Source organism: Cinclus cinclus, chromosome 4, assembly GCF_963662255.1.
Source record: "Cinclus cinclus chromosome 4, bCinCin1.1, whole genome shotgun sequence".
NCBI classification, from domain to species: domain Eukaryota; kingdom Metazoa; phylum Chordata; class Aves; order Passeriformes; family Cinclidae; genus Cinclus; species Cinclus cinclus.
In genome coordinates this window covers 17900945-17926833 of record NC_085049.1, presented here as the reverse complement: position 1 = coordinate 17926833, position 25889 = coordinate 17900945, and the positions used below count along the sequence as shown (strand labels likewise).

At 42.2% G+C, this 25889-nt stretch overlaps 1 protein-coding gene across 1 annotated transcript in view; it reads left to right on the top strand.

Annotated features, from left to right (window-relative positions):
- The first annotated feature begins 1960 nt into the window (after positions 1–1960).
- Positions 1961–25889, top strand: part of TAF3 (TATA-box binding protein associated factor 3) — a 113604-nt gene continuing 89675 nt past the window's right edge. The window contains exons 1-2 of the mRNA XM_062491716.1: positions 1961–2126; positions 11884–12126. Of these exons, the coding sequence (XP_062347700.1) occupies positions 1961–2126; positions 11884–12126 (409 nt within the window). The remainder of the gene's footprint in view (positions 2127–11883; positions 12127–25889) is intronic.

The window sequence follows — 25889 nt, the reverse complement described above, 5'->3', positions numbered from 1 at the left end:
TGAAACCTTTTGGTTGTCTGTGGAGCAAATGCTCTTGGGAGTCTAAATATCTGGGTTGGGCTTGGGTGTGCTTTGAAACTTTATTTTTTAAAAGTCTGTGCTCTGCATTTTAAATTTATTTTCTATGTGAAACATGTAAGTGGATGTTTCTTTTGAAGAGCAGAAGAGATTTTCTGGATTCACGCTGTCTTTGAAAGTGAGTGACCTGATTTGACAGGTACATTGTATTGTGGCTGAAGGAGGAGACTGAAATAACCTCTGCATCACACAGCTGAAACACTGATCTCTCTTATTTGAATTTGTATTGCTACTGTTTCCAGATGTTGACCTTTAAAAATTAACTGTTCGGATTAGGTGAGTCACTACAGAGGTTATTTAGAATGCACAGTTTATAGTGTGGTCAGTCTATGTGTAGAAATGTACATGTCAGAGGGCTGGGGTACCTCTGCTCTGGAGACACCCTGAGTTTTGTTCAGCCTGGAGAGGAGAAGGTTCCAGGAAGACCTTTCAGCATCTGAAGGGGCTCTGGGGACTGGAAAGGGACTGTGGATAAGGGCATGGAGGAACGGGTAAAGGGGCAATGGCTTTAAACTGGTGGAGGGCAGGGATAGATTGGATATTGGGAGGAAACTTTCCTGTGAGGGTGGAGGGGCTCTGGCACAGGTTGCTCAGAGAAGCTCATACTGGTCCCAGTATGGAGCCCTCAGGGGCACCACCCTCAGGACCTTGAGCTCTTGAGCAAACCAGGAGCTTCAGGACTTTGTTCTGGGTCCAGGTCCTGCTCTTCAGGCTGCAGATGTGAGATGGGACTGATACAACAGACTACTCATAAACCAAAGCGCTAATTTATGAACTAACTAGGTTTCCATACTAAAGTTCTATTTACAGATCTGTCCTCCATGCTCTGATTAGTTACATGCAACTGCTGAGTTTAGCTCTTTGGTATCTCCACAGCCACCACTGAGCAAGAGCCCTGCTGCTCCTTTCACCTCGTACAGAACTCAGTTACTGTAGATTTTGTCTCTGGATCCTTTTTGCTGCCATAGTTCCATCCTTGCCCTACTTTTTTATTTTTTTTCTTTTTTCTCAATTAAGCAACTCACCCAGAAACACTTTTTCCTCATTACTGCCAACTTGGTGTCCCATCCAGCTGGAAAGAAAAAAAAAAAAAACCTTCCTGGGCAGCCTGTTGGAGTGCTCTGCCACCCTCCATTTACGGCAGTTGTTCCTCGTGATGAGGCAAAATTTCTTTTGATTTGGTTTAGTTTATGGCCATTGCTCCTTATCCTGTCACTGGACATCACGTGACGGTGGTTACCATCCTCTTGACAGCCATCTCTGAGGTATATTTAGATATTTATATTTATTTACAGATACTGAGATTATTTATAGAGATCATAGAGTCACAGGATGCTTTGGGTTAGAGGGGACCTTAAAGTTCATCTTGTTGCACCCGCTGCGATGGGTAGGGACACTTTTTCACTATTCTAGGTTGCTCAGAGCCCCATCCAACCTGGCTTTGAATATCATCGCCACGATTGGAGCATCCACAGCTTCTCTGGGCAGCCTGTGGCGGTGTTTCATCACCCTCACAGGGCGGAACTCCTTCCCCATATCCCATCTAAAACTCCTTCCAATTTGAAGCCATTCCGCCTCGTCCTGTCACTACATGCCCTTGTAAACACTCTTGCCGCATCCTTCCCGTAAGATCCCTGCAGGCAGCGGGAGGCATTTAGCGGCGCTGGGCCAGCGCTACCGGTACTTCACACGATCCCGAAGCCAGCGGGTCCCGCTCGGGCTCGGGGCGGTGCTCCCGCAGCCCGCGCTCCGCCCCGCTCGATGCGCTCGGCGCTGGAGCGGCGCTGCCTGCCGGGGGCGGGGCGGCGCCAAGATGGCGGCGGCGATGGCGGCGGTGGCGGGCGGTGCGTGAGAGCTCCCGCGGCCCCCCGGCCCCGGCGGGATGTGCGAGACCTACTCCCGCTGGCTGCTGCGGGTGTCGGTGGCGCAGATCTGCCAGGCCCTCGGCTGGGACTCGGTGCAGGTCTCGGCCTGCGACCTCCTCACCGACGTGCTGCAGCGGTACCTGCAGGGGCTGGGCCGGGGCTGCCACCGCTACTGCGAGCTCTGTGAGTGCGGGCTGGGGCTGGGCCGGGGGGGATGCGGCTGGACTCGGTCCTGGGAGGCCACCGTGAGTGGCCGTGCTTGGGCAGGGTCCGGGCTGAGCGAGCTCCGTGAGCCCTGAGAATCTCGGCCATCCCGCCAAGGAAACAGCGCTGGTGACTGCTGGGGCAGGGCAGGAGCACGGGGAGGGGGGATTTGGGCAGGGCAGGAAGGCACGGGGAGGGAGGTTTGGGCAGGGGTCTGGGGGACAGGGCAGGAGGGCACGGGGAGGTGGGATTTGGTCTGTGGGACAGAGCAGGAGGGCACAGGGGGGTAGGTTTGGGCAGGGGTTTGGGGGACAGGGCAGGAGGGCACAGGGAGGTGGGATTTGGGCGCTGAGGGCCCTGGGTAGGGGCTGTGAGGTAGCATTGTGGAGGTGTGGGGAGAACATCTGGAAGCTGCTGCTTGTCAGGCAGTGCCAGAAGCTGGGGATGCTTGGTAGAGGAGGGTCATGGAGCTGTGGTCATTTGGGCAGGGTAGGAGGGTGCGGGGAGGTGGGATTTGGGCACTGCTGGGGTCTTTGAGTCAGTGAGCGTGAGTTGTGGACTTGGGGAAGATCAGCCCTTTGGGCTGGAGTTGTGGAGCAGTGCTCAGGACTAAGAGGATGGGGAGGGAGGCCATGGGACAGCGCTGGGGCAAGGGGGTCCTGGTGCCAGGGAGGACTGTGGGGCAGTGGATCTGGGTATGGATGAGGAGTTGGGACTGAGGGGCTGGAGTTGGGGAAAAGGAGGCTCTATGGCAATGGGTTTGGGGTGTGGGGGTGCTATCCCAGTCTCTCTACCTGCAGGGTGCTGGGGACAGGGAGACACAAGTACAGAAGGGGGAGAGCACTGTTGGTCCCATTGCTGGGATGTTCTGAGTCTGGGAAGGATTCTGAACTGGAAGGAAAAGGGGCAGCCAGCCCCTTTTCCTAGTGGGATGTGTATATGGGAAGATGGGGTGCTGTGTTGCCGTGGGTCATCTTTGGGTCATCTTTTGGGGGTTGTGGGGGCCCACTGCAGGTGGGGGTATGTGCGTGGGGTTCACTGTACTGGCACAAGGGCAAGTGCTGAGGGTGGAGGGTTCAAGGCTTGGACTCCTTCCTGCGTGAGGAGACAGTGGTGTTCCTGGAAGTTCTGTTGCTGGGGTGCTCTGGGAATGTTTGTCTTGAGGGGGAAGCAGTGGTACTGTGGGACTGGAAACGTGTGTGGGGAATGTGGGAAGGCAGGGATGCACTGACATGTTTTCTGGGGGAAGTGGAGCTGTAGTGCACAGGATGTGGGAGTGTGGCAGGGCTGTGCATGGAATTGCGGAGTGCATAAGGGGTTGGGGCTGGGGATAATTTAGTGCACATGGCATGAGGCATGAGTGTTCTTATGTGGATGCAGAGGAAGAGGTTTAGCTGGAATGTATGGGACTGGAGTTAGCCAACACTGCCTTTGACGTGGTACAGAAGGAGCTGGAAGTGATGGTGGGGTTCAGGATGCCCAGGGCCTCATTGGATTTAGGGTGAGGTGGTGCTGTGGTGGGAGCATGGAAGCGATGAGTTTACAGCAAGTGGGACAGGAGAAAGGAGAGGCCTGCGTATCAGTGCCAAGGACTGCTGGCTGGGTCACACAGGAGTGTGGAACGTGGGTGTTGATGTGGTTGGGAAGGGAGCACCGTTGTTGGGTCTAGATCTACAGTAGAGGATGTAGTTGTGTGTCCCTTGGGACTGTGAGTGTCCCTGCAAAACCTGCAGTGGAGGTACTGAGGAGTTGGGTGGCCTGCTGGTACCTGCTGAACACGGGGTGTTGGAGGACAGGATGTCCAGTTGCTTGCTTGATCAGTAATGCTGCCAGTGGTAGGGGTGTGCTGGGTCTGGGAATGTCAGGAAGGGGTGCTAATGGGTCAGGAAGGGGTGGGGAGGTGACAGTCTGCAGGGAGGGGGTTGCTGTCAGGGTCACTGCTGGATCTAAACACAGGAGACGTTGTGGGGAATGCGGAGCAAGGCTCAGGCTGTCGATATAGTTAGAGGGTCACAAGTCTGTGTGTGGAGGCCTTTGCTGCCCTATCTGTGGGACAGGGAGGGTGTCATGTGGCAAGAGATTTGCGTGCAGAGATGGGCTGCCAGTGCTCCTACTGGATCTGTGAGTAATAGGAAGGAAATGAAAGGGGATCTCCATAGTGAAGGACCTTTGGGGAGCAAGGGTACCCTGGAGAGGTGGATGTAGGCTGTGTGCCTGGGAAAGCAAGGCTGCTTGTGCTTCCTGTGCCAAGAGGGACATGTTCCCACTTCCTTTGGCATGCTGGAGAGCTGTGGCATTGTGGGCAGCAGCTGCTCCATGTGTCCTGTACTTGTGATGGGAAAAGTCCTGGAGAGCCTCTGAGGCAGAGGTCAGAGCAGTTTGGTTTGGCAGGGGTTGGAGCTGGGGTGGATAATTAATTGCCTGAAGTGCTGGGGAGGGAGAAGGTGACTCACTGCTGGTGGATTTGGGGGCTACTGTAGCCACCACCAGTTCAGAGAATGTGCTGGTGGGACCTGTGGGAGGTTACTGGAGAGGTAACAGGGATGGCAGCCCTGAAATGCATCACTGGGGATATTTGCCAGTACTTCTGTGGGAACTGTGCTAACGAGGTGTCAGCCGCAGGTGAGAGGAACATCAGAGACGTGTTGCTGTCAGCTGGTGGTGGATTGGATACAGCATCAAGATCCAAGGAGCTGTGAGGGCTGGGTGTGTTGGATTCCTCTGCAGGGGTGGATTTGTAGAGTGTGCGGAGCTGGGAAGCATAGTGTGAATGGCTTGGTCAGGAAAGGAGCAACCACAGCCTGAAAGTGCTGTTGCTGGAGGTTGTGTCCCTTCTCTAAAGAAGGGAAGAGACATTCTCACTGCTGCATGGATCCCCCATGAAGCAAAGTGATGAGCTGAGCCTACCTGGTCCTGGCTCTGCTCCATTATTTCAGGAATAATTGAGATTAAGTCTGGCAGTGCCAGTGTAACCAAGCTTAGGAATGACTGTGTGCTGCAAATTTCTCGGGTTGAATAGGTTTACTTGTACAACTTTCTCCAAATTTGAGAGTGAGTTAGTCTAGAAACGGGACTGTGCAATATAAATGGGACTGCACAAGTGCAGCTCTGAAGTTTGTATCCCAATCCACACAGAAATTCTCTTTAAAGCAGTTAAAGGAGACAAAAAAAAAAGGGTTTAGGAGGATGGAGTTAAGAGGTGAAGGTTTGGTCAGAGCTGTCCTTTCATAGGGTTATTACAAATTTTGGGGAAGATGCTTGTGCTGCAGTGTTTCTAAGACTGGGAGGAAAAGACATAGAGATGATGCAAATAAATTTTTTTGGTGCTGAGGATTGGAAGTTTGTAGAGCTCAGGTATACCTCTCTTGCTTTGAGTTTGCTTACTGAAAGTGGGGAAAGGCATTTTTCCCCTCTATGAATGGGGAAGTACCACAAGTATCGCAATCTTTTTGTTTGGTGTTTTGTTGTTGAATTTTTTTATTCTTTGAGGAGAAGGGGAATATGCAGTGCTTGTGCCAGTGATGTGGTATTTTTTATATTACCTCTTTTAAAACAATCCCTGTATTTCTTTCTTTAAAAAGGTTTGTAAAACGACATCTTAATACTGAGCTGACATCTCCCTGCGATTTCAGAATTGTTTCCTTTTGCTCCTAAAATAAGTTACTGTACAAACCCAGCTTTGGATGAATGAGCTGAATTCTGCCATGGTTTTGCATAAGTAGAATTAATTAAATTCCATTTGTAGCATCTTCATTGTCAGGGCGTTATCTCGGAGTCAGACCAGTGGGGTTTGAGTTAGCAGGGCTGTCAACTGAGGGACATAATCTTTGTGTTCCTAACTGAATGGATTTATTCTGACGTAGTTGAGACACCATGGTATCGCTGTGAAAAGCCTGTCATCGCTGCTCACGTGTTCTCTCACTTGCAGAAGAAAATGATGGCTCTCCCAGCTGGGTTAGATCTTTGTTCCAGCTGTTACATCCCATTAAGAGAGCTACATTCAAGATTTTCATTACTTTTCTGCTGTTGTTTCTTTGCATTTGCAGTAGCTGTAGTTGATGGGAGCTTCTGTGGCTGTAAAAAGAAGGCAAAAGGATTTGCAAAGCGGGTTTGAAATGTGTTTGATGCCATGAAATGCTTCTGAATGCTGTGTTGGGGGTGGAGGAAAGGCTGAACTTACAGGGAGAAAATCAGGGTTTTTTCCTCTTAAAGTACACCATCCGTGTACTTTATGCTACTCAAATTTGTGGAAAGCTTGTCAAAGGAGCACCATTCAATATGCTATGTGCTGTTTTTATTGTTAAATTTAAATATTTGAAAAGTAGCGTTAGAGTATGTAATTAAGGTATCGGGCTACAAAACAAACTGATGTAGAGTGGCTTCTGAGAGCAGAATTATGCATTATTGTTGTTGGTTTTAAGCAGAGGTGAAAAGGGAAAAGCTCTCTTTTAGATGCTCCTTTGCTTTGCACTCCTATTTTGTGTGGTTTGATAGAGGAGTGGCAGAGCTGGTGGTTTGAGTTACCTGCTCTGGATTGTTTAGGTTGGGTTTTTTTTTTATGCTGGGGATCTGTCCCTGAGGACAGATCAGACTCTGCTTTGTTTGCCATGAATTTAGCTAATGTAGCTTGGTTGTGGGGTGGTGGGTTACAGACGTGCACAATATGTCATGTTTTACCTTTTAACTTAACACATCTAGTGAGGCAGTTCATTTTCCAGTCTGTTTGTGTGAGTGGTGCAGTTCATAGGAGGGATGAGGAGGGGAGTTGTCGTTCATACCCCCCAAAGTCTCTTTTTTCTGGTACGTTGCTCTAAAAACCAGTCAGATAGAAGCTACTTCTATCACTGAGGGCACCTGGGCATATTTCAACAGGACAAATTTAGATTACCTGCTGCTACAACTAGAAGTATAATAAACGGGATAATTACCTTTTTGAATTTAGAGGTGGATTTTCCTCTGCCTTCCTTTAATGTTCAGTGTTGAGCTTATGTTTGGATATACTGTCTTGTTTTTTATTTCCTCCTGAAATTTGCTAACACTCAGGAAATAAAGTTTAAGTCGGTCTTTGGTTTCATATTGTTTGACTACTTTTTTGAAGATTGTTTTTATGCAGTAGGATAGGATTGTAGAATATCTCAAGGTGGAAGGAATCCACACGGATCATTGGGTCCAAGTCCCTGTTCCTTGTAGGACTACATACTAATTATATATACATATAAAAATATTAATGGCTATATTGAAATTTGTGTTATGAATGCAACTGCATTTTTGTTAAAAGGCAAGTTCTGATCTGGTGAGCACAGTATTATAACTGGAAGGAAAAATTGCCAATGCTGCAAAATGTTTTCCATGACAGACCTGGCTCCAAAACTGCTCCAATGTCAGCACAGTATTCCCTGTAAGCTTCATTATAGCAAAGGGAGAATGCAAACAGCAATTCATTGTCATCAGCCAATTTTTAATTTTTTTATAATGTCAAATTTACCTCATATGTTTTTGGTTTTATTCCTTTTTTTTTTTTTTCATTACTTCATTCTTACCACTATACAGTAATAATTCCTATCAAAGGATTGGATTTTGGTGATCAGTTTAAATGAGCTGATTCCCTCTGCTGGTCCTTGAATGACTTTGTAGCAGGGATCTGTTCTGGGCCTGTAACATTAATTGTAGGTGTACATTTTTATGTCCTGATAACCTTAAGTGTTGATGTTTTTAAGCTAATTAACTTCTTACTGACTATTAATATAAAGAAGGACAATGTGTTGGGTTTTTTTGCTTGACATTTCTGAAGTTACTGGGAGAAGGAGCAGACGAGCACCAATAGCAAGAAGATGCTTTGGCCTGACTGGTAACTACATTAATAGGACCCTTTTTTCCCCCACTTAAATGCATTTAAGTAAGGCATCTATACTTATTTAATAACCTATTGTGCATGCTTATGACTTTGCTGGATGGAAACTGTGTTGTCTCCTTGAAACAGTTATCCTGGAGTAACTTTTTTGACGTGCTGAAGCAAACAGAATCTGTGATAGAGCCTGTAATTATAATACCAAGGAGCTGTACCTAATAATTTGCTGGTTAAAATAAAATCTAAAAAAAAAACCTCTTTACAGCAGCCGTGAGGGGGATTGCTGAACTATTTATAACACGTGTACATGTTGTATATGTGTGACTCATTAATTTTTCTCAGTATATTTATTACAGAACTGTAGTTGCTTCCTCTAAGAAACCTGTCATGAAACTAAAAGCTCTTCTGTTCTGTACTTACTTGCCTGTTAAATTTTCACTCATTCATATGAACTTTGGGCGAGGAAGAAGGAGGTGGTGGGGGTGAGTTTGACAAGAGGAAATCAGCTATTCCTGAGACTGAATTTAAGGCAAGTAAGCCAGTTCCCTAACTCACACACACCCCCTCACAGTGCCTTTGGGTGGCATGAGCACTGGCCATCTTGTTTGCTGGAGGAATTCTTGTGACTTTTGCAAAAATAACTAGGCTTTAAGAGCTTCTAAAAATTACTTTTCCCAACAACCCAAACCCTTGTTTGTGGGGGAGTTCAGTGCTCCATCCTTGTTCTGTTTGATCTGTTTTTCCTTGTGGATGGGTTGGTTCATCTGCAGGTGATGTTGAGCAGTGGGGCTGAGAGCTGGATAACTTTCCACACAAATACTCTGCTCTGCCTGGATTCTCTCTGCCCATCACTTTAGCCCAGTACTTTTTGGGTTGCAATTTCCTGTGCAGATTCCTCCTCACCTGGTGCTCGTTCTCATGCCCAGGGAAGCTGAGAGTAGTGTAGCTGCACGGCTGTTCCCACACGTTTCTGGTGAGCTGTTTTGAGACCAAATGGTCTTAATTTAGCTCTGCTGCTGCCACAGCTCTACCACTTTTGGAGCAGAGTTCCTAATTCAGGGAGATAGTGCTGCTGAAAAGCTTGTGAGAAGGGTGTTTTCCTAGCTCACTGTTCATGGGGTATAAGGAGGAGAGTTGTAACTTGCTGGAAAAACTGTTCCCACCTCCTTCAGTCCCTTCCCAGCCCTGAGCAGTGATAGTATTTAAAATGTTGTGGTATGAAGAGCAGCAAGAGACTGGAAATCAAAGCTCTGAAGTGTCTGTGATCTGGCAGCAACTTGCTGTGTGACATTAGATTGATTATTTCATGGGGAGGCTTCACCAGCTGAATTTTTAAACTGAGGATATCACAGATATGTGAAGAATAATGAGATAAATTCAGTATGCACAGATTAAACTTTTTTTTTGTGGCATCATTTACTTACAGAAAAAATTCTGAGACTAAATGAAACACCAGGAGAGAGTGTTACATGTTTGTCAGCATTCCCTTTCCTGTGTCTGGCTTCTGCTTTTTTACTGATTTTTTTTATTAAGCCAGAGAAAGAAGAGAAATGCTAAACTGTTGAAATAAAAGTGCAAAGCCTTTATTTGATTAATAACATGGAAATATATTTAATTCATTTTTATGCTATGATAATATCTAGTTGATAACTGGTTTGATTTTAACAGATATTAATAGAGACCTGAAACTTTTTTCAAACACTTTTATCACTGAGGAGACTCTCTTGAAAAGAAGGGTTAACTGTTCCATCTTTTCATCCCTCTGACAGTTGCAGGTTTAAACATTATTTATAGCTTTCCATCAAACTTAAAACTTGGCATTGTCTCTTCGGAGGCAAATGTCAAAGCTGTGGAAAAATTGAATCTTTTTTGGGGTTTTTTGGGTCACCTTTTGAATCCACTTTCCAATACACATAATTTTTTGTTTCATTATGCAGTTGCTAAATATTTCCATGCTTCAGTTACACTTAGTAGCTGCTTCTCTGACACATGTTCTTATAAAGCACTTGTAGAAAGAATTCCCTTTTTAGCATTTATCACTTGCTAATCATGTCAGCACACTTTTCTGGAGGTTAAAAAGTTCGTGTGCAGATCTAGGAAAAGATCTTTGAAAAGTTTTCCGCAAGTTTTTCTTTTCACCTGTCAAACTTGTACCTGTTATGTCTTGATACCTTAGAAAACTCTTAAGTGAGTTCACAGGTACCTTCATAGCCTGAAAAGCAACTAAAAGCAACAGCACAAAATTTCTTAGTGGTGTCAGTTATCTTTGAATTTAATTTTGTAAGCATAAAACACACTTTTTTCACCCCTAGTAAGTATAATGATCTCATAACTACTTTGGAATGGTGATACCCTCATGTAATTATGTGCAAGTCTGGAGTTTGCAGAGCAAACTGGTATTGCACTTATACAAACACACAGGTATTACACAAACACAAACTCCGAGGTGCTTCTCACCCTGCAGAGTTCATGTTCTAAATACAGGAGGCTACAGCTGGCAGTAACTTGGTTTGATCTCCCTTTTAGCTGTGGAAAGGATTAAAACACAAGTGAGACTTGCCCGGAGTCACACAAGAGGCCAGTGTTGGAGAGATGAGAATCAACCCCATAATCTCCATATTATCCTTATCTTCACAGCAAGACTTAAGAAGGGAAATTCTAGAACAAAATTCTCACTTTCTAAACATACCTGCAGGCTTGACTTGGCTGGGGGGTGGAATTCATGCAGTGATTTGAGAACCAGCCCACTCAGCTGCCTCAGCTTCAAGATAAACCAAGAAGAGATTAGGTTAAAGGACAGACAAAAGAGCATCCCCCCATTCTCTGGAGCCAGGGCTCCACAATAGCCATCGTGTTCCTTCAGTAAGCACGGGCTGCTTTTCCATAATTGCTTCTTAAAGTAAATCACAGCTTATCATCATATAGGGATGTAATATCTTCTTAAGCCAATTCTACAGAATTGTAATAATTTAGTATATCATTTTATTGACTTAAAAATCATGTTTGGGGTTTACAGCATTGTTTTTGGGCTATTGTTGTTAAGAAAAGTCAGGAAGAGACTCAAAGTGGTGCCTTGGCTGCCGAAGCCAGGTGCCCAGTTCTCCCTCTAGAGGCCTTTCAAGGGATTTTTCCTCTGTCAAGTCAGGGAAACTGAGGTACTTGGACTACAGCAAGTGTAATTTAAAGCTTTGAGCCAAATTAATTATATAGCACAAATTGCATCCTCTGTTGCACTGTTTTCTTGGAGATCCTATTAAATAAAGATCCCTACTACCTGGCCAGTGAGGTTTCACTGTGCTTTTTGTGAATAAAGTAAGATTTTTTGCTGTAGAATCAAACTTCAGTTGCACACCAGGAAATCAGCCCGTGAATATAGCATAAAATATTCTGTCCTCATCAGACCACTATTTAATATTCCTCTTTTTTATCCAGGAGGTGTAGCTATGAAGTATACTATGTAGTATATGAAGATTTCATCTGGCGGAATGATACTTCGTGAAGGTTCTTTTCTGTCAAGAGACTTTTTTTTTTCTTTTGTCTCTGTAAACTACAGTGAGTTCAAAAAAATGAAATTGTTCCTCTTCTAGGTTGAGAAGTAATGTTCGATCTGTTCCATACCAATAAAGAGCACTTTCTGCATACGGGGGTCGTGTGGTGTTAATTGACTGTTGCCAGGTAAAGCTGCCTGTTGTTGCTTCCTCGTTTGGGCTTGAATTGCTTCCTGGAGTGCAGTTCTGAAAGTAAATCTGGTAGAGCTGTGGGGCAGTAAATCCATCTCTCTTACTGGTGGTGAGCTGGGGGACTGTAATCTCGAAGCATCTTTGGGTCAAATTTTTAACCTGGATTTCTGTGAAAATATTGTTCTTCTCTTGTTTTCTTTTGTTCCAGATGGCCGTACAGATCCAATTTTGGATGACGTAGGCGATGCCTTCAAGCTTATGGGGGTTAACCTGCATGAGCTGGAAGATTACATACACAATATTGAACCTGTCACTTTTGCACATCAAATCCCTTCGTTCCCTGTCAGCAAGAACAATGTCCTCCAGTTCCCCCAGCTGGGAAGTAAGGATGCAGAAGAGAGGAAGGAGTACATCCCTGATTACCTGCCACCGATTGTCTCCTCTCAAGAAGGTGCGAAATCAATCCTTTGCTTTCAGTTTTAGTGTGTTTGGGTATTTGTGGGCATCCCCCAGCAGCTCAAGCTGTGCTGCCCTGTGGCAGTGGCTTGGAAAGGCCAGAAGAGAACACCTGTGAGGTGTTATCCAAGCAGGGTTGCAAAACAGGTAGCAGTGCTGTGGCAGGTTTGTTCTCCACTGTTTTTACTTTCCTTCCAGATTAACTTGTATCAAAAATTTACCATGTTACCCCATATTTCAATAATGCATTCTAAATTCTTAAGTTTTCAGATGACAATAGGAATGAATGCTTTGTATTACCTTTTATGTGTTAGTCTCCCTTATGCATCCTGCAAGAGCTTCTGTAATTTGGTAAAGGTAAAAGCAGGAAGGCTGGTGAGACTGGCAGAGCATTTCCTGCTCCTGATAGCTGTTTCTTCTTGCAAATTTCACCAAAAAACCTAACCAAACCAAAACCCCTCATTTTCTAATTGAAATGAATTCATCTTTAAAATATGGAAGTAAGAATATTTTAGAAGCATTGTACTGGCTTTTAATTCTCTTTGCTAATGTTGGTTAGGGTTTCATTATCACTGTTCCTGCTGCTCCTTCCCTTTCTTATCCCGTAGAGGTAAAGGTTGAGGAAACAGTGAAACTGACTGTACAAGTGCTGCGAGATGCAATTAGCCTGAGAATTTTAACTGTGGCAGTGGAAAAAGCATACTTGTTTTCTCCATTTTTCAGCTATATGACAGACTTGATTGCTAATAAGATAAACCTTTGAGAAATGTGACCTAGTCTGACTTGTCCTTTGAATGGTGAACAGCACACAACTGTACTTTGTGTGGAAATAAGTAAGGTTGTGGGTCTAAAAATCCCAGACAGAAGAACTTAATTTTCCAAATTAGTGTAATGAGCTGGTGCAACCTGCACAAGATACTCAGAATTTTGTGGGGACAGAAAGGATATCTATTGTGCGTATTGCTCCTTTTTTAAGAACTAAGGTCTCAAAGTCTGCCTGTTGAAATAGGGGTAAAAACTTTGCCCAGTGTAAGGATGAACATAAGCAACATCACCTTGTTGGGCAAAGAAATCCATTGCTGTGCAGCTACAAGTGTGGCATGGGGCAATATTCCCGTGCCCTACAGCAAGCTGTAGGAAGTGTGTGTTTAGGCTTTCTTACATCATGGTCAGCTAAAGGATGCAGTTGCTGTGTACTCCAGTTGGAGCAAGTGAAATTGTGGTCAGGAAGAGGTATCTGAGGAACAGGTACTGGGTTTGGTGTGTTCTGAACAAATATGCTCATTCCAGTTACAAGGTGAGGACTTACTCATCCTGGTATTTCAGAGGTTCTGTAGACTTTAATTTTCTGTTTCCTTTAGTAGTATTTTATTGATCAATAGCATTTCAGTGTTTCTTGCCTTAATACAACCCAGGAAATGGAATTGCTGTTCAAAACAGAAATGCTTTCTTAAATTGGTAAGGAGATCCTAAAGTCTCACCCTTGTGAAGTTTGTTAAAAGGGTTGCTTTAAAAATCTAACAGTGAACTCTCTCAAACCAGGAGGAGGCAAACAAAATGTAAAATCATATGTATAGACACCGTATATAAAAGAAGAGTACAAGGAAGAAGACTTTGAGAAGTGAATGGGGATTTTAGCTCTGCTGTTCTGGCTACTTCTTTAGCCTGGTTTTTCAGGAGGCAAACAAACACCATTCTGTCTGAAAAATCTGGCATCTTTGAAGTGTAACAAGTTGCCCAGCAGTGTTGCAGTTGTTTTGGGCTTTTTTCCTTGGAAAATCATACATTAAAATATGCAAGAAATGTCAAATCCAGTGAGGCTTAAAGCAGCTGCAGACAAATATCTGGGCTTGGAGAGGCAGAGAGGAGAGTTACAGCCTCAGCCTGACAATATGCAACATAATACAAAGGCTAAAAATTGAAATGGGGACAGTTCTGCTTTTTCTTTTTTTTTCTATATGTAACTTTTTATACTCTTTCTCTTGCAAGTTAGATCCAGGAGTTAGATTTTAGTGGTCCTTATAAATAATGTATGAATCCTTTTAACACCTGAAACAAGAAGATATTATTTCCAAAGTTGGATGAGAACCAGGAAAACTTCTGATGCCTAAGGGTAGTGTATCAGAGGACCTATAGATGCACACAGCTTGTAAAAATGAGTATTTTTTCAATGGAAATTCAAAGGAGACATTAAATACAGTTGCTGAATGCAGATTTGTTATAGTTGGTTAAAAATATTTACAGTTGAGGACATTTTAATTTTGAATTAAATGTTTTCTGAAAATGGTGTTTGTGCTCTGTGGTTTGTTTTTGAAAGGGATGATGTGGATCACTGCTGTATCACTGATGTGGAAAACTGCTGTATATGTTTTGTTCTATGTTATTCCAAGTAAAATTTGGAAGAAAAACTTACTTTTGGAGATCAAAGGAATGCATGGTAAAAATATGAAGACTTGCAGAAGCCATTTAAATACTTTGCAATATTTTATAGTGTAGAAAAAAAATGAGGCTGCTCAGATTGTTCAATCCATAATATTTGAGTTGCTTTGAATAGGCAATGATTAGAAATAGAAGGCTTTGTGCACATTAGGGTGTGTGATGTAAATCTTTCTGTGACTTTGAGGAATTGTCAGCAAGACTCCTTATGTCCTGTTTTATATCAAAACCTAGAGTTCAGCTCAGTTATGAATATTTATTTACTGTTGGGGTCCGAAATTACAAGTGCTGATATATTTTAGCAGTAATGTAGCCATGAGTTTTAGTAAGAAAACTTCTTTTTTCAGTACTGTTAATTTAGAAACCAAACCAAAGCAGTGTTCAGTCTGCACCACGACCAGTAGGTGTTGCTGCCCTCCTTCCCAAAAGTCTTTTAGTTCTGCACATGTAACCGACTTCTTATTTCCACTTACTCCAGAACTGGTGGTGGCTCAGGCTCTGCAGAGGCTGCCCAGCAGCTCGAGGGATGTCTTACTTATCATTGTCAGAGAATCCATAAGGGCAGAAAGCCCCTCCATCCTGAGAGGAGCCATCTCTTTAATTGTACTCAGCCATAAGAAATTCTGAAAGAGCTCTGACTCCTGAAGTTACTGGGGAAAGGGAGGAAAACAAATAAGTTTTCAAGATCTGTAATTTGTGTCAGCCAGAAGTTTGGTTCAGTCATACAAGTTTTGTTCCGAGAAAGCAGAAAATGTTTTCTTGCCTTAAATATGGAATATAAGCTCTAACCAAATGCTTGAGCTGTGAGGATCTGCATATATAATTCTATATATTATAAAGCAATCTGACTCAGTATTGCCATGGAAAATGTTGGGTTTTTAGCAGTATTTTTACAAAGGACACTGAAGGGATAATTTTATGCCAATGTATCATGATGTTCGCTGTCTGCCTATTTTTAATTAGTCTCCTTTTTGTTTTTGAGTTACTTTAGCACTGTTGTCACTAAAATGTCATGGTAAACTTGTAAAACTGATTAAAAAGGGAGAAAAAATGAATTAGTTACAAAACATGATGGTCATGCTTTATTTCTTGTGCTTTAATGCAAGAGAACATACATTTTTGCAATAATAAATCAACTTCATAGAATTTGTTGATTGCATTTGAAGCAAAACTGTATGTTCTGAAACTAGGCCAGCTGAGAAAGCCCAGATACTTCTCCACAGCTAATAATAATCACTATTACATTTTGTGATTATGTTGGGAGGCCTGAGTCCTGATGTTGTAAGAACATGATGTACCATTCTCTCCATGATTAAAACAAAAAAAAGTGAAGTGTGAATCCTGCATGTGCCACCATATCCTTATTTTTAAGCTTCCTGGAATTAATCTCTACCTGTGTTTGCTGCCTCTTGTTACCACTTCATTTAAAGAAATAATATTTTTTTTTTTTTTTAAATAACCACTTTACATCAACTGCTCTCTTTTTGTGACTTTTTGAAGTCACAGGCAGTCCATCCCTGCTTCTCTGTCTGGAAAACTGAAGAATACACACTGGTTTTGTGTGTATAATGCTGTTCATAGTCCGTGATACTTGCATTAAACCCTTGTTCCTCTCTTATACTCAAATTGTTTCGGTGCATGTCAGCCGAATATGAGGGGAAAGACATGAGAGTCTCTTCTCACTAGTTTAGGTATTATATGGGGAGAAGAGTAGCTTTTAGAGAGTCATACTTTGTCTGCAGTTCCAGCTGCGGTTTTTTCTATCCTCTGCTTCATACCACTTCACTCCCACTCCTAGAGGTTCAGCTCCTTTCCCTTGAAAACAATCTGGGAACAAATGTAATTTTTCACAGGCATTAAATTTTGTTGTCTTTCATTCCTGGTGATGTGTGCTCAAGCATTGGTATTGTATTTCTGATCATTGAGTCAGGACAAGTTCTTGGCACAGTTTACAAATTCAGATTTATTTGTAGCCTTTTCTGTCAGAGCATTTTATTTCCCTGTCAGATCAAAGCATGAAATTGCTGATCTTCTTACAGTCCTGCCTTTTCCCCTCTGTGCTGCTGATGTGATGTTAGGACCTGTTACCTACCAAAACCTGATGGTTCCAGCCACCTGGAAGTGTGGAAACCCAGCTGTCAAGTTGCAGCTCATCTCAGTACATCTCTAGTTTTTTCATGCTGTGGTAGCTGTTGCAAATCTCGTTTTAATTTATGAGAGCTGGAGGTTCTGGTGAAGTAAGGTGCTAATCAAAAGAACACATTTTTGTGTCAGTGCTGAAATTGTAATTGTATAAAGCAATAAGCATTAGGGTGACAAAAAGCATTAGTGTCGAGCTCGAATGGGAAATAGATCAGAACTTAAAATTTGTCACTGTCCTGTCAGGGTGGCAGTGCTTTCTGTGGCTGTGGTCCAGAATGGAATGTAGCAAGTCATGGATCTCAGACCGGGGTGATTTCAATCTCTGGTTTCTCCAAGGGTTAAACAAAGCAAATCCCTCTTTGTAAATCAGAATGTGATAGGCTTTTAAAGGGATCCTGGGGTATCCATTTTGCTATTTTGGTAACACTGGTCTTGCTGTTGTCATTTTTCAACCTTTCTGCCTTTCCCCAGCTCTAGTTTTAACCCACACACTAATTCTCCCTCATTCTAGCAGCTGCAGCAATGATTTTAAAGCAGCAATGATCTGTTCAACAGAGCTTTTCCAGTATAGTTGGTTAGGAAACCACCACTCCACAACAAACGGCTACTGTGTATTCAAGCAGTCTGAAGAGTTAAAGCCCTGCCAGAGTGTGTTTTCTCCTGGCTACCCACTGTACCTGGTTTCTGATACTCACAGGCATCCTTTACCTGTGTGTGCAGTGCTGAGAATCAGACTCTGATTGCTTTTGTTAAGAGGGATCCTCACGTCTGCAGCAGGCCAGCAAGGAAAGAGCAACAGGAGAAACAGACAAAATGAGAAAAAGCAGCCAAGCTTGAGATGCAGCCAGAAGAAAGGCATTGGGAAGGAGCCAATAGGAGAGGCAGGTTTCAAAGGAAAAAAGGAAAATACGAGACAGGAACAAAAAAAAAAGTGTACAGAAAATGTGCCTGGTTTAAATCGTGCCATTAGACAGAAAAATAATTTTTCTGGAAGGCATGCTGATAAAGCTGTAGTTTGGAGGACAAGTGTATCTCTACCTTTTCTTAAGAAGTTATATCATAATCAAAAGCATAATTTCCAGTGAAATCCTGCAAGAAAGGATTTAATTAAGTTTGTTTTTTTTTTATGTGGAGTTAAATAGATATTTTCACAGGAGAGCTTCTTTAATTTGCAGCACTTGGAGAGAAAAACTTAATGTAATAAATGCTGTAGTAAAACTATATGTGGCAGGAACTCACCTAGCTGGGATCTGTAGATTGTGGAGACAGAGACATGCATTATTTTATATCGTCTGGGAGACTAATACCTAACTTCTAATAATTCATGTCTTTCGGAAAAAAAATACCAAAACTCTTGCTATTTCTTAAGAAACTTAATGGCAGCTGGAGGTGGGAAATTGAGAACCTGGATTAAAAATGTTTTATTTTAATTGTAGGAGAGGCTTGTGATTAATTTTCATGGTTTTGTTTGCTTGGGTCTTTTAAATGTTTTATCGTTCAAAATAAATAAACCAGGTGGAATCTGGCTGTACATGAAGAAGCAAATCAGAAAATAAATTTTATAAAGATGCTGCTTCTGTTGTTTTTTTTTTTTTAAAGTAATAGCAAGGAGTTAGTAAAACTAAGTATAAAATTTCAGCATTGTGAAAATTTATTGGTTTAGCTTCTTAAGCTATCTAGTTTTATTTGCTGCATATAGCAATTGAAATGAAACTAATGTGACTTCAAGGGGATATCATCCTTTTAAAACCTTCTCAGAAAGATTTTTCTGTTTTTCAGACCTGTTTAGATAACTTACAAGTTAGTGATTCTTAAGGACTCAAAAATAAAAAACTGCAAAACACAGAAGTTGGCTGATAAAAGCCAGCCTTTTGCAGTAAATTATTTACATGGAAGGGGAATGAAAGTCATGGATCCTTTCACTGCATTGTGATGTGCAAATTGCAATTTTGGTTCGAATAAAACTGGAGGAGAAAATGGGACTTTGTGATAAAAGGATTCTATTGTCTTGTGTATTTTGAACAGAAATGCTGTCATGATTTTAATTTCCTACTGATCCCTTTTCAGCAAAACTTTTGTCACTTGTCTTGACTCGTCACGTCAGATCAGTTTTTTCCCTTTTCTGACAATGTGTGACTTTGTTTAGTGCCTGTGTTGCTTCCTGCACTGTCTACTGCAGCTATGCTCGAGGATTTTCTTTCAGCTGGATCATCAGACACCTTTGTGCCTTTGGAAGCATAAGTTTCAAATTAGGTTATCATCTGATAGCTGGGTGTTGCTGTTCTTGGGTCTTTCAGACTTTCCCTAACTGCCCTGAGTATTTCTGGGGACTTGAGGGAAGAGATTGGGAAATGGAAAGTCTGCCTGATTGCTAGAGCAGGATAAAAGACTGGCCTATTTTAACTGGCCTATTTTAAGGGCTGACAGTGTAACTTTATTATATTTCAGTGTTTTTACTTCATGCAGGAATGTTTCCTATTTTTCTTTAATCAAATGCTTTTCTTTCTTTCTCTGACTTCTGCCACCAAGGATGCTTTAACGTAATAAGCATGTTAGTTATTGCTAACAATTCCTGGCACTTAAAAACCAAATAAAAATAATTTTAGCTACTGGGAGTGAAGCCATAAATTTGATTGCTACCTCCCTGCATGGGAATTTATGCCAAACTTCTGGAGAAATGTCTCAGCCCAAGCAAGCTTTAATTTTGTACTAGGATATAGAAGTTGGTTGAGACCTCCTACATGTGTCTGATTTTGAGACATGTGGCCTTAAGCAATGCCAGCATTCTCCTGCTACTTATTAGCAACTGTGGCATTTCCATGGACACGGGGAATGGTTCACACCTGGAATTCAGGAGCTGGCCCTCCAGGTAGTTGTTCTGAATAACACAGCTGCCCAGAGACCTGTTGCTTGCAGAGTAACTTCTCTCAGTTTAATCCCTCTGAGGTGCCTAAAATGTTTCTTTCCTCCTGCGAAAAATATCCATGCTTGGAGCTGTTTGGGAATAGATACTATTTGGTGTTTTGTGCACATTTTCAAGCATAGCTGAGCCTAACCTTGATCTCAGCATCAGAAAAAACACTGTCTAGACAAAGATCACGAGTGGATTACAGGACCCTGTATCTCTCTTGCATTAATCAGGGGAATGACTCATTATAAGCTTCTGCATATGGTACAGTCCAGGCTAAGACTAAGGAATTCTGCCTTCTAAGTTTCGGAATTATGACTAAGAAAGCTCATTTGAATTATTTGTCTTTTGCTGCACACAGATAAGCACTTTAACTTTACCATACAGCTCTTGACTTCAGTGTCTTCTTAGAATTAAGGCTGGGAGAGACCTTAGAGATATCTTCTTCCAGTCTTCACCTTTGGTACATGCTCCTGGTTTCTCCAGCTCTCAGCTAAAGAGAATGCCAATTACTGGGTAAGTGATTAGGAAGGATAGCTCATTTCTCTGTGTAGGTACTCATTTCAGTAAATGCTGCAAGACTTGAAGAAATGCAAAGTTGGATGGATAACAGGGAGAGTTCAAATGCAAAGGCATTTGGAGACATGACCCTGGTTCATGCAGCCAGATGCTTGGATAATTAAAGTTCATCTTTAGCTGTGTTTTTTCAGAATCTTTCATTTTTGTAATTGCTCTCATTAGAAACATTAATGGTTTTCTGATGACTTGACGAGACAGTATTTTTTCTGTATTTCTCTAGTTGGGATTCTGTTTCTTTGAACAGTGTGACTGGGTAAAATGTAACCCTGTGTACACATTGTGTATAAATGTGCATTGTTTGGGTTGGTTAAGCAAAGCCTACCATAGCATACCTGTGTTTTTGAGGAGCAGTGTTAGACTTGAGCAGGGCTGGATCTGGCTTGTACTTAGCCCAAGGCTGGAAAACAGTGGGTCTTCAGGTGGTAACACAGCAAGTCACAAATTTCTCTGACTTGGTTTGCGATTAATTTTTCGGTGATGGTTATAAGTGATGACGCCATGCTGCCAGGGGTGGTATTTTATATGGAGAGATAAACTGAAGTTCAGCTCTGCGTGTGTGTGTTTGAAAGAAGTTGATAACAACTTAAATGGCCTTTCTTCTGGCCACTTTACAATCTGCAACATTCTGCTTAATTTATTTTCTTTGGTGAACTTGTTTGCCCTCTGCATTCTCACTGTTGATGTCTGCTGCTTTCCCATTCCAAAGGGTTGTGTTAAAGGAAGACTCTGTGTTTCATGTGTATTCCTACAGTTGGGATGGAGCATACTTTTCTTCAAACGTTATGAGCTCTTTTCCCTGAGGGGAGGAGGATGGTACAGATTCTGGGTGTCTGAGCAGTACAGCTTAACAGATTGGCCAAATAATCCATCCTGAACTGGAGAGTGAATAATTTTAATACCCCTTATCTTGCATAGATTTTTATGGATATTCATCTCAGCAAATGAACTTTGCATTTCTAAATATTTAGAGCAGCATGTTCGTTCAGGCACAGCATATTTGACTCTTAATATTCTCTGAGTTTCTCCACGTTTCTCTGGGTTTCTGTGCATGTGGGACTTTGGTTCCAGGCTTATTTAAACAAATATTTTGTGCTTGTATTCGGACAACACTAATTACGTCTGACAGTCACAGCTTGGAGGGAATAATAGTTCTTGACCAATCGCTAAAACACAGGAAGTCACGGTGCCATAGGAAGGGAGAGAAACTCACTTCTCATTTCCTTTGGAGTCCAGTGTGTTCAGATTACCTTTAAAGGGAGCTGAGGTGCAGCTCTGAGGATTTAGGCTTCGATTGTGTGCTACCTTCGTGTGGAGCCCGTCTCAGCAGGCAGCAAGGCACCAGCCGGGAGAGCTCTCACAGCTCAGCTGCTGGGGATCCTATTGCAAATTAAATATGAAACAAGGATGCGTTTGGTTTTGCATGGGAAACTTTTTAACACAGTCACTCACCAGGCATTCTCTCTGCTCTGAGTATTTTAAATCACAATACTGCTGGAGCTAGCAGCTCATCTGTAATCTTTCATAAATAACTTGTTTCTTTTGCTGTTTTAAAGAATACCGGTGATTTTTTACCATACAGTTTTAATTTTCTCTATTACAGGCTTTACATGTTCAGAACAGCAAAGTTTGCATTCAGTTGCTTTTTATTTGGGTGTGTATAAAATATCCTGGAAATATTTTCAGCATAATCAAAACATGTGCGTATATTCTTTGGGGTCTTCTAATGTAAATGGTACAGTTAAATAGAACATCCTCGACAGGCATCTTAAGTTTGGATATTTTGGGGGGGATTTTAAGAAGCTTTAGAATTACAAGGGAAAATCTTTTTGGATTTTGGTGGGATTTAGCCATCTGTTATTCCTCCCATAGCATCAGACCTTAACTTTTCTTTACAAAGTCCTTAAAACCATGATATTAAATCATACTGGTTGTGATGAGCTGAAAAAACAAGGTGGAATTTTATTGTCATGGTGTTGCTGTGTAGTTCAGTCACACTTATAAACTCCAGCATGGGAAGGGTTTATCACAATATTGCATATATTGACACAATTCAGTATTTTTTTAGGATTCTTGGGGAAAGTAACCTTTGTGTGAATTAAAAAGCAATGAGTATCTTAATGTTGGTATTGCAAACAAATTCCCTTAGATGAGCTGATTTTCACAGAGTACATACAGCTTATGCTTAGTATCTGTTTAAAATTTCCAGTGATTCAGGCTGAAACACTGAACTTCCTCAAAACCTCCATTTTACAAGGAGCACAGCTATTTAGGGAGTTTTTCCTTCACACAGATATTTCTTCTGACATGAGCTCACATGAGCTCCTTGCAGGTATGCTTGGGCCATCTCTGTTGAGGTGAGCTCCCATCACATCTCCTAGATCCCCTGGTGAAGTGTCACATAGATGAGATGCCTGGGTACAACTGTGGTCCTAAAATCTAGCCCTGCTGCCCGGAACAAAGGCAAAATATTCCCACTGGTGTGGAAAGTGAAGAATGTCAGATGAAATTGGAGGTTGAGTTTTGCAGTATCAGTGATCCATACACCATGTCTGTGGGATGTCTCCTGTGCCCTGCCATTGTGGGCTAAGATTTTCCTAAGTCACAGGCTAAGCCAAGCAGGGCTGCTGCAAGACTCCTAACAGGAGACATCCAAGGCAATCCAGTGAAGCAGGAAACAGTGTTGATTAATAGATGGCACTTTTTGTAAGAGGCTCAGTCTGCTGTCAAGCCTGGCATATTTCAAATGAGATGAAAAATTAAGTCCTTGCCACTTGTGGTGATTAAAGCCTCGGTGGCTCACTTTTCAAGAGCAGCATGTGAACCCTGCTGGCGTGGTTCCAGTTGGGTTATAGAGTTCTGCCAACCTAAATGCCCCAAGCAGTTTCAAATTCATGGAGGAGAAACAGCTCTGGGCTGTTCTCTGCCGCCAAGTAGCCGCCACATCCTCCTACCACAATTCTTGTGTTCAAGGAGCAATTGAAGGGATGTTGTGCTAAAGGCAGTCCCTTTCAATGAAAGCATCCAGCAAGTTTATTTTTTCCAGGGTAAATCCAGCAGTGCACGTGTATTCTAGCTTGGTGTTAGACCTGTGTGTGTGTAAATGATGATAAATAAGTGCAGGGTTATTGCACTCTTTCACAACAGGAAGTAGAGCCTATCCTGGTGTTTGTTCCAAAGATGCTGTCAAGGCAGTGAAGAAACTGTGACAATTAGAAATATTTTTTTCAACCTCAATAATTTTCTTTCTTTCTCATGTATATAAGGGCTGATTCTGTGCATAATATAGAGAGTAATATCCTTGTGATATTGTTAGCAACCAATGTATAGAAAAGGTGTGGACTTATATAGAGTGATTAAATGCAAAGAGCCAAGCAGAAGGATAGGACAAGTGGTTACAATCTGCTGTGAAAGAAGGGTGTGGGATGTGGGGAGGTGATGCTGGCAGTGCCACCAGAAGAATACATGTTTGGTTTAAATAACTTCCAGTAGGATTTGTATAAAATGGAATCGTTCTTATCAGCCCCTGGTGGAACAGCCAACACTTGTGCTGCTCTCAGACTCCAGTGTTACACATGTGCTTGTGCTGTGCAGTAACTTTGGCCTTATCTAAATGGAAAACCCTTTCCAGCTTGAGAACAACTTAGCAACTTTTTAATATCAAAAAGAGTACATTATACACAACACATGTACAAGACTCAAAGGAACATGTATGCTGCCTAAAGTTTTTGGAGCTGGCGTGTGTGTGTGTGTGCTAATCTCCTGAGAGTTCATTGCTCCAAGCTTTTATCAGGAGCAAAGGGAGGCAGAGCTGAAGACTTCTGTGCGCTGCCACTCCATCTGAAAGAACCAGCTCCTTTTTCCTTAGTTCAAGGCAAAGAAGTGTGTGCACATCACTCCTATCAATGCACTCACAGGATTCTGGCTTCCTTTTTAAGTGAAAATAAATGAAAATGTTCTCACTCTCTATTGTTAAGTGGTAGAGGGGCTTTCTTCTACAGCCTCATTGTCTTAGATCCGTTTCTCAGTGCAGCACATCTTTGCATTAAGCTGTTATTACCTTTTAATGCCATTTGGAAAAGATGAAATATACTGGTAATATCTCAAGGGGAAGACTCTGGATACTGGTTTTCTGAGGAAAAGCTTAGATGTGGATTAAAAATCTGCTGGCTTTTTTGCTTGTCTCAAGCTGACTGCAGTTTAGACTCCTCGGAGTTAGAGTCTCTCCATGTCCAGTTTTGCAGTTTCTTTGCTGGCTTAATTGGTGTAAATTTGGTTTTCCCAGATAATCTTTTCTGAAAGGACAAGTGAGATGAGGGAACAAGTGAGCTCCAGAGGGAGAGATCCCAATAAGTCATGTCCACTTAGTATCAAATTAACAGGGGGAGAACACAACAGTGATCAGGTAACACCTAAACACTATTCTTCAGAATCAGATGACTTTCTTTCCTTCCCTGCATTTGTTGTCCCAGCATCCTGCAGGGGTCGGGGTTGCTTTTTGAACAGCTGCATTAGTGCCATTCTGTCTGTAAAGGGCAGGTCATTCCTTTCTGTGGCATTAGGAAGGAGCTGTAACCTTGTCATTTTAATGAGCCAAAGCTTTGTTAAACCTGGAACCTTTCCTGGTCAGAGGTACATGGTACATGAACATATCTAAGGCAGTTCAGTCTCTGTAAGAAACAATCTGCAAGGAGAAGTCTTGCTTCCCCATGCAAAGAGACAGATTCCTAATTACCACGGGGCTGACAAAGAATGACATTTGGCAAAAATCCAGAGGAATATTCAGCCTCATTGCCTCCTGCTGCAGTGTGAGGCACCTGAGCTGTCCTGCCATCACACCTTCTGATGTGTAAGGAAACTTAGAGATGTAAGTGGAGATTTTCAAGATTTTTTCCCTCACACTTCTATTGGAGAACATATTATTGCTATACTAATTAGGAATTTGTATTTCTTTAATGTTGGCTCTCTGTATTGAGCTACCTACCTACCTTCACTGTGCTGTATTAAAGCTGCAACTTTTATTCTGCAAAACCCGAGTAATTTCTCTCCAGTTTTTATTTTGCCTTTTATGTTCATGTCTCATTTACAGCAAAATATGTGTTCTTTAAATAACAACAACATAATCTGGTTACATACAGCAAAGGAAATAATACAGATGAAAAATCTAGGCTTTCCCTAGTCTGAGTCTATATAGCATCTTATATTGCTGTGTTATGTGGCTATAAAATGCATTGCACAAGTGGGATATTTTAAATTATTATTATATGTATGCAATTAATAAAATGTTAGCCATTTTTTAAAATGTAACAGTACTAAAAGATTAATGTTTAATGCATTTTAATTAAAACTAATTAAATATATTAATTTCTAAGTTTGCTTGAAATTGCTTACTAGCACTCAAAAAGAAACCAAAGGAGCATATATCCAGGGGGAGGGATTGCTTGCTGTCAGAGTGGAAACTTCAGGAGAGAAGCCGAGAGGAGCCAGATGAGCACATGCAAGGAAAATTAAACGTTTCAGGATGGTCTGAGCAGTGGAGATGAGATAACTACACTCATGGTGTATCTTCTTGGAGGTGGTATTAGTAGTTCCTCTGCAGTGATCCCTATTGAAGAGCAGGAGCTTAGTGTGTGATATGTGTGTCACAGTTTGGAGCACAAGGTCCAGGGGTTTGCTCCTGGCAGTCCTTGGGAGTT